This window comes from Orbicella franksi, chromosome 4, assembly GCF_964199315.1.
Source record: "Orbicella franksi chromosome 4, jaOrbFran1.1, whole genome shotgun sequence".
In the NCBI taxonomy this organism is placed as follows: Eukaryota; Metazoa; Cnidaria; class Anthozoa; order Scleractinia; family Merulinidae; genus Orbicella; species Orbicella franksi.
Genome location: NC_138148.1, coordinates 17763625 through 17772044, shown reverse-complemented (window position 1 = coordinate 17772044; position 8420 = coordinate 17763625). Strand labels below are relative to the sequence as shown.

At 40.5% G+C, this 8420-nt stretch overlaps 1 protein-coding gene across 1 annotated transcript; it reads left to right on the top strand.

Annotated features, from left to right (window-relative positions):
* Positions 1–1799: 1799 nt before the first annotated feature.
* Positions 1800–3196, top strand: LOC145484783 (uncharacterized). The gene has a single exon (XM_081463419.1). The coding sequence runs from the start codon at positions 1978–1980 to the stop codon at positions 2989–2991; it is 1014 nt and encodes a 337-aa protein (XP_081319545.1). The 5' UTR covers positions 1800–1977; the 3' UTR covers positions 2992–3196.
* Positions 3197–8420: the final 5224 nt, after the last annotated feature.

Below are 8420 nucleotides of genomic sequence, written 5' to 3'. Positions count from 1 at the left end.
ACTCTCCTTTCTCCGCGCGCTTTAAAAGAGTTGAACCCAGGTTCGAGAAGGGAGAGTCTTTCTCCTCTCTCCTAGAGTTCAACGCCGATCCGAGGGAATGGCCCTGGGAACGAGGTTGAGTTCAGGGATTGGACCAAGAGTGGTAGAGGGGGTGCTTAAGTCCCCCTCAGCCATTCGCCTAACCCAGCCGTTTAAGAAAATTGAGTAAAACCGAAGAAATTCCATTAATTATAATGTAATCCAGCACATCCTCGTAGCCGAGTCTCTTTGCGTCCAAGAACCAAGTTAGAACAGACCTCTTCTAGCAATTAGCTGGTATCTGACGCTAAAACGGAAATGACGACATGGTTCTTACCGTTTTTCTCTAATCACTCTGCAATGTAACGACAGAGCAAATCATTTTCATGCTAAATTTCATCAGAAATAGGCATCTCGTTTAATAATAGCTAGACTAAACACCGACAATGTTATAATCATTTACAATTCTCAACAATATCATCACATGGTCTGAAATCCATGGGTCAACAAACCAGCCAAGCTATCACGTCTTTTGATAGGATCCTAGTCGCATTTACTTTTCTTTGTACACTGGACACAAATTAAAACGCCGCAGGTTTAGTTCGAACTCGGGTTTTGGGTTGTCACTAACATTTTTCTGGGTGCTGGGTGTTGCGAGCTTTCATCAGGTCCTTCACAGTTCTTGCGGTCAAGCAGTTGCTTGCATTATGATCCGTGCAGAGAAAGAGTGTTTCAACAAATCCGCACGCCGCATAAATTGAGCTTGCTTATAGAAGATACTGATGTGTTTTCCTCTCTTTCACTGACTTATATACGGCTCACTAGTGATTATTTCAAGTTTGTGCTTTATTTATGTTTATCAAAAGCTAGCACGGGCTAGAACTTTATGTTATTTGTCGTACTTTCTGCAGTTCCAACACTTTCCGACCGACATACTGTAACCATACGGATGTTCTTTTTTTTCTTCAGTTTCCAGTAAAAATTATTCTTTTCTACCATGGCGTTTTAGAGTGAACTGAAATTGTATATTGTTTCAAAGGACGGCTGTTTGTCCCTCTCAACTGTAATCTCAGTGATCAGTTGTTTTATAATTTTTATACCTAGGAAGAAAAATTAACCTGGGCATTGCCGCAGTCATTTTTTTTTTCTGGCTACAGCCATAAACAATAACATAAAATAAAATTCTTATTCATTTTTACACTAGTTATGGGGCTTATTTATATGCCCGTATTCTAGACAGAAAAGGCTACCATAGAAACAGTACAAAACGTTAAAAGCACCCTTAATTTCGGCTTTGATCGACTGCCCCGTGCGAGGTTCATGTTTTATTCCAGAATTCAGTGTGATTAGCTCCGCCGTTCAAATGTAACTTTTGGCCGAGTTTAAATAAAATAGTGGGAAAACTTTAAGCTTTAGAAATTTTAAGTTGGCTCTCAAGCGCATCCACAATTCTATTAAGTTTTGTGTCAAGTTGGATCATCACATGTTGATAACAATTCGATAACAAAAATAGGGCTCACCGAGTAGCTCGTTTTTGAGTTGTAAGTAATTGCTTTTACACCAGACAAGAGTTTAAAAGCCGTTGCTATCGTATCAGTAAGGGTTTTTTAAAACATTTGACTATAAAAATAAACGGTAAAAGTTTGCGACGTTTCGACCGCTCTTCGGTCATTATCAAGCAGGATGTAAGAAGTAAAATTTGCATAGATATATATAGCTACAAAGAAGTAAGAATGTGTGAAAATTATTAATGAAGTAAAAATATGTAAAAAGTATGTAAAAGAATTTACAAAGTAGTGCTTAAAACAATAAAAAACATGTAAAACTAATTAAAAAAAAAATTAAACGCATCACCTTAATCTCAGCAAACAGGACTTAATCCATCTCCTAGAAGGGGCAACAAAAGATAAAGTTTTCCTGTTTAACGGTCAACTTTATGAACAAACCGACGGTGTCGCCATGGGCTCCCCGCTTGGACCCCTGCTCGCCAATGTCTTTATGTGTAGCATTGAGGAAACCCTGGATCGTGAAGGAAAGATGCCCAGCTACTACAGAAGGTATGTCGACGACACACTGACCATCATGCCTAACCAAGCATCAGCCAACAACTTTCTGGAGACTCTGAACGATTGCCACTCCTCTATTAAGTTCACAATGGAGATAGAAAATGACCGCATGCTTCCTTTCCTTGGAACGCAATTGCTCAACAAATCCAACCACGTTGAGACAAAGGTTTATGTGAAGCCCACAAACTCTGGTCTCTTGTTACACTACAAGAGTCATGTTGACGATCGTTATAAACGCGGCCTACTAAAAACTATGCTGGATCGTGCGTTTCGACTTTCTTCTAACTGGACCTACTTCTCCGAAGAATGCGATCGTCTCAAGTTGTTGTTCTCCCGTCTTGAATACCCAGATGACTTAATTAATTCAACCATAACACGCTTCATTGCCATCAAAGTTTCTGAGCAACCTGTTCCTTCACCGACTGACAACAACAGTCCAGAGCCCGTTCGGATTGTCCTACCATTTAAAGACCAAGCTTCAGCTGATTTTCTTCGCACGCAACTGAAAGATCTTAGCATGAAAACAAACACCATCATCCAACCTGTTTTCATCAGCCACAAGATTGAGCGAGACCTGAAATCACGTGAAGTCAAGCCGCCGGTCGTTGACCAACAGTCCCTTGTGTACCATTTTAAATGTGACCTGTGCGATGCAGGTTATGTTGGTTTTACGCGCCGGCACTTGCACCAACGCGTCGATGAGCACAAAAACCCATCGTCATCAATTGGAAAACATTTTCGCGAGGAACATTCTTTGGCCCCTAAAGATCTTACTAATAACTTTTCGATTTTAAAGAAATGTACAACCAAGTTTGACTGTCTTATTTTTGAAATGTTTTTTATTCACGAACTGAGACCAAGCCTCAATGTACAATCTGACTCTATTCGTGCGAAAGTTTTTAAATAATCTTTTTTTTAAAATTAGTTTTACATGTTTTTTATTGTTTTAAGCACTACTTTGTAAATTCTTTTACATACTTTTTACATATTTTTACTTCATTAATAATTTTCACACATTCTTACCTCTTTGTAGCTATATATATCCATGCAAATTTTACTTCTTACATCCTGCTTGATAATGACCGAAGAGCGGTCGAAACGTTGCTATCGTAACTTGCGAAATTAAATTATCGTCTCTTGGAATTGTTTGATGTCGTTATTGTAACGAGGTTACATTGATTCATCAAAGTAGAAGTGCTGAAACTATTACTAGCCACCTTCAGTTGATTCCTCAGATTTGCATTGCGAATCTGTATACTGCGCACGATTTTCGCGTCATGAGCGCGCGCACATGAGCACGTGCATACACACAACGCGAGACTTTTTCCTCAAGCTAAGGTCGACGACGAAATAAATGCTCGTTTTCTCTTAAACAAACATGGTGACATTGCATAAGTTTGGTGTACAAACTATCCGCTTTAGGTTAAAGAATTAAGAAAAATTGTTCGCAAGGAATAAAAGATGTAGTTAAAAGAGTGAACTGTTATATCCCGTGCGACTTACACGAAGTCGTGGTTAGATGATATATATTTAGTGTGACTCACATGAAGTGTGTGATAATAAAAACCATGTGCTTTTGGAGTGTTACATTGGCGACGAGGATGGGATTCGAACCCACGCGTGCACAGCACATTGGATTGACCAAATGATAGGTCATTGTTTTGACTGTCAAGTTACTACCAAAGATCGCAGACAAGAACCTATCAAACCATCGGTGATCCCGAAGGAACCTTGGGAAGAGATTTCAATCGATTTCGGAGGACCTTACCCAGACGGTCATTACAACTTGGTAGCAATTGATCAAAGAACCCGATACCCGGAAGTAGAGGTGGTGTCCTCAACAGCAGTGAAGCCGACTAAAGAGAAGTTGAAGAAAATGTTTGCTCATCACGGTGTACCCAAACGAGTGCAGTCTGACAATGGTCCGCCATTTAATTCGAAAGAGTTTGCAACCTTTGCAAAAGAAGAGGGTTTTGATCATCATCGTGTGACACCAGAACACCCCCGAGCCAACGGCCAGGTGGAACGGTTTATGCAAGTGTTAAACAAGACGGAACAAATCGCCCACCTCCAGGGAAAAACTGGACTTGACAGGAATATGGCTGTCTGTGATATGTTGATGGCATATAGGGACACACCTCACCCTGCCACTGGGGTTACTCCATACCAAGCTATGTCGAATAGGCCTATTAGGACCAAACTTGATCACACAGTACCAAGAGAAAGAAGTGAGCAGGATGAGCTGATCGATGAGAAAGACCGAGTATATAAAGAGAAGATGAGACGCGATGGCGTGAATATCAAAGAACACAACTTCTGCGTGGGAGACTATGTCCTACTTAGACAAAAGAAGGTGAATAAATGGTCGACCGCCTATGAGCCTATCTTCTACACAGTTATCAGAATTAGTGGTTCGACGATCATGGCAAGGCGAGTTACAGATGGTCGTGAGATAACCCGAGATTCAAGCCAGTTTAAATTGGCTAATGCTATCATGCATGAGGAAGGTGCCAAAGGAGAAGATAGTGAGGATTGGAGAGAAACACTACTTATGAATTCTGGCAATCCAAGCACAGTCCAGTCCAGCAGTCCAGTCCAAGCCATCCCTGAACAAAGTGATTCTGCTGAAGAGACTGTTGCAAACGGATCATTAGGGCATGCCAACCAACAGTTGGAAGAGCTTCCTACAGTTCAGACAGAAGAAGGTTCTACTTCCAGCTCTCCTACTCCCAGAGTACAGTCATCTAGGCCTAGACGAGAGCGACGTCGACCTGCTTATTTGACTGATTACGTCACGTGACATGTTTACATTAATTTTGATCGGACACCAGAAACATTTAGAATATGCAATTGAGTTGAACTGCAGTATTAATTAGATAAACTTTGATATTTTGTTATGAGCATACTAACCTACTAACCCACTATTTTTAAACATTAATTAGTCACATTAAGTCTCAAGACTTTGGTTCTGATTGATTCAAAGACTCTGGAACATTGAATTGGATTTTGCTATCCTGTGTTATTATTTTATTGTATGTGGACTGTGTAGACAACTGCAAAAAGGGGGAGATGTTATATCCCGTGCGACTTACACGAAGTCGTGGTTAGATGATATATATTTAGTGTGACTCACATGAGGTGTGTGATAATAAAAACCATGTGCTTTTGGAGTGTTACATGAACAAAACCGTTACTCGAGGATGCGAATTATGAGCCGAAAACAACGATTCGAGGAACGTTTTGAGTCAATGTCGTTTAGAATTGTGTGATTTTTCCATAAATGATATTTTATATTGTTCCTTGTGACCGAGCCGGACTTCCTACCTATCAAGATTTTTTTCGAGTACTGCTTTAATAACCTTTGTTTTCAGTTACCATAAAATTTAACGTGAACTGACGAAATAACGGGCGTGGTTAGGTAAAGCTGGGGTAAGATTAGCCCATCATGTCTCTCAAGCGAGCATGGTGACCTATCCTCATTGCGTTTTTCGAAACCACGCTTGGTAGGGAACATTCAGGAAAAGTATAAAAAAAAAAATGTTCGGCAACTTTTATTTCCGAGGAATCACGTTAACTGGCTTGAAATCTAGTATGAAATGAGTTTAGAAGTGTTGCACCATGTAGTCACTTGCACTCACACGATTTTTAGCATCACTCGTACCTTCATAATACCACACATCATTGTTCCGGCTGGCATGCATCATTCATGGTTGGTAAATGGTTTGAAAATGGTTTGACCAACGTGACAGACAGAGACGAACCTTACAAAAGACAGGGGGCAGTTTACAAGATCAAATGCTCCGACTGCCAGGCTTCCTACATTGGTGAGACTGGCAGAAACCTTAACACAAGACTGACTGAACACAAACGAGCCACGAGAAATGGTGATGCCAACAATCACATTGCTGTACATCATCAACTGACAAACCACAACATTGACTGGGACTCTGCTCAGTGCTAAACCTACAGTACAACCTATTTTCAACGACTGACTCTGGAAAGCTGGTACACTAACCTAGAGCAAACGCCTCTTAATAGATGTCAACAACTACCGGCGCCTTACAAACGACTTATCCGTGACGGAAACGAAACCGACAAACGGACTTCTAACAGACCGACTTAACAATACACGGACCAAAAACCGACCTACTTGACTAACAACAGACGGATCGAAACCCACCAATGACTGATGACAAACTTTACAAGAGTCTTTCCGCCAATACCATCATGGCTATACTGACCAATCACGTTCAACGAACATACTTATAACATCATCGACTGACAAACACTATTCACTTGACTCTAAAGATGACTTCCGCTCAGGTTGTCGAAACGTCAGTAGGGACTTTAAGCAACGACAACGCGGACGGCGACGGGAACGCCATAAGATCAGGGAGAAGCCAAAAGGTCCACTGCGCATGACTGGCGGGAAACAAGTTGACGTTCTGCGTTCGGGCCCGACGTGAGTGAAGCTCATTTCGCGTTGTCTGAAAACGTGAGTTTTCGCTTTCGTTTCCTCTGCTGTGTCAACGCTAAATAACCCGTGTTACTAATTTCGAGGAACTTTAATGCTTGTCTTCTCTTGTTATGTGAGATATTTCATTTTAACGAAACGTCGAGAAATCTGAAGCGAACTCAAGCCAGTCGGCGAACATGTGAGTACCGTGAAATATCTTTTTGAAAGCTTATGCAAATAAAGACAACTTACACGAATTTCAATCGAAATTTTTCCTTTCAAGAAGTACTCAAATGTCAAATGGCTCATTATGGGGAAATTCTAACATATTTAGAAGGGTAGACACCATTAAAACTTGCGTAGCTGTTTCCATTTTCAGTCGTAAGATTAGTGGTTTACTTAGATCTTTATCAGTCGGCACACGGATTTGTCGCGCCAGTCTGATTTAACATCTGCTGATAATAAGTTCATTTACTTCATTGCACAGCTCAGCGAGAAGGGGCAAGTTGCGTTTGTGGAAGCGAAATTGGGACCGGGACTCGTCGTCTTCAACCATAAGGTTGGTCGAGATCATTCGACCGGTTTAAATCGTACAGGAGTAGAAGTTCGTCATCGTTTAACACACCTTCATCGTGATTATCAAGAGTTGATTGCGAACTTCTTTCAATGAAGTCATCCTAGTTCATCCTGATAAACAGAGGACGAATAATGTCAATAAGCTTGACAGTGCGGAAACCGTGGTTTCCGACGGTGCTGCTTAATGTTTGTGAATTCCCGCCACAACGGCCTTCTCTCCCCAGCCTTCTCACAGGTTTCGGCGTCCCCGTCGCCGTCCGCGTTCCCGCTGCTTAAAGTCCCTAGTCACCAACAACAGTTCTTTTCAGAACTACACTCACCCGGACGATCACACTATACGAACTACCATTCATGCTATTAGAAATTAATTTATTCAATATTGAACTTGTTATTGAACAAGCAACAAAAACTTATTAATAATAGTAACTGGACCGAGCGGATAGAGCACAATTCAGGGAGTAATTGCAAATAGGCACGCAGAGAACCAATCACGATCAAGAATTTTGTTATAGATACGATTAGTAGTACAATATGGTAATTTGTCTCTGGGGTGGGGAAGATATCTAACTTTTTAAGAAAATGAAACGTCCCCAAACTATAGAGCAGACAAGCTGCGTAGCAGGCTCTCAAGATGTGAAGAGAAACTCACGAAAGATGAAGCAAAGAGAAAAAAGTTAGGCATGTGAGGCTTTTATTCTTAGCAAACTCGAATGTTAAGTCACCGAAGCGAAAATTTTAGTATTTTACTAGTCCTAGTGTAGCTTCTTTTATTGCTGATAGTTGTGAACTAAGGTCATGTTAAAATAACGAAAGTTCCTTAAAACGTATAGTCTTCAATGCGCCTTATCTCGAAAACAAGCCCGGTTTCTCCACCCCATTTTAAAGTTGATCTTTACCTTACTAAATGTTTTAAACATAATCTGTACGAGGGAACACTTTGGGCGCGAATCAAACATCCTTAAGTGTAAGAACCGCATAAGCTTAGCTTATGATAAAAGGCATACATACTGGGGAAAGGTCGTATCTTTGTAAAGCTGTTATGCAAATTTAGAGGAAAATGATATGTTGAAGATTTGATCTGACGGTTAGTGTGCGTGAGCCTTCAAACGCAAAACTAACAGTTGATTGCTGTGAAAATTTATTTTTAGCTTGATGAAGAGAATATTTTTGGATCTTCGGCACTTAGAAAAGGGCAAGATGAGAATTATTTACAATATCAAAAAGCCTCACAAATTTTGGCACATTGATAATCGATTACTTAAAACTCCATAAAATCAACATACCCAGTTAATTCGCTTGAAGTA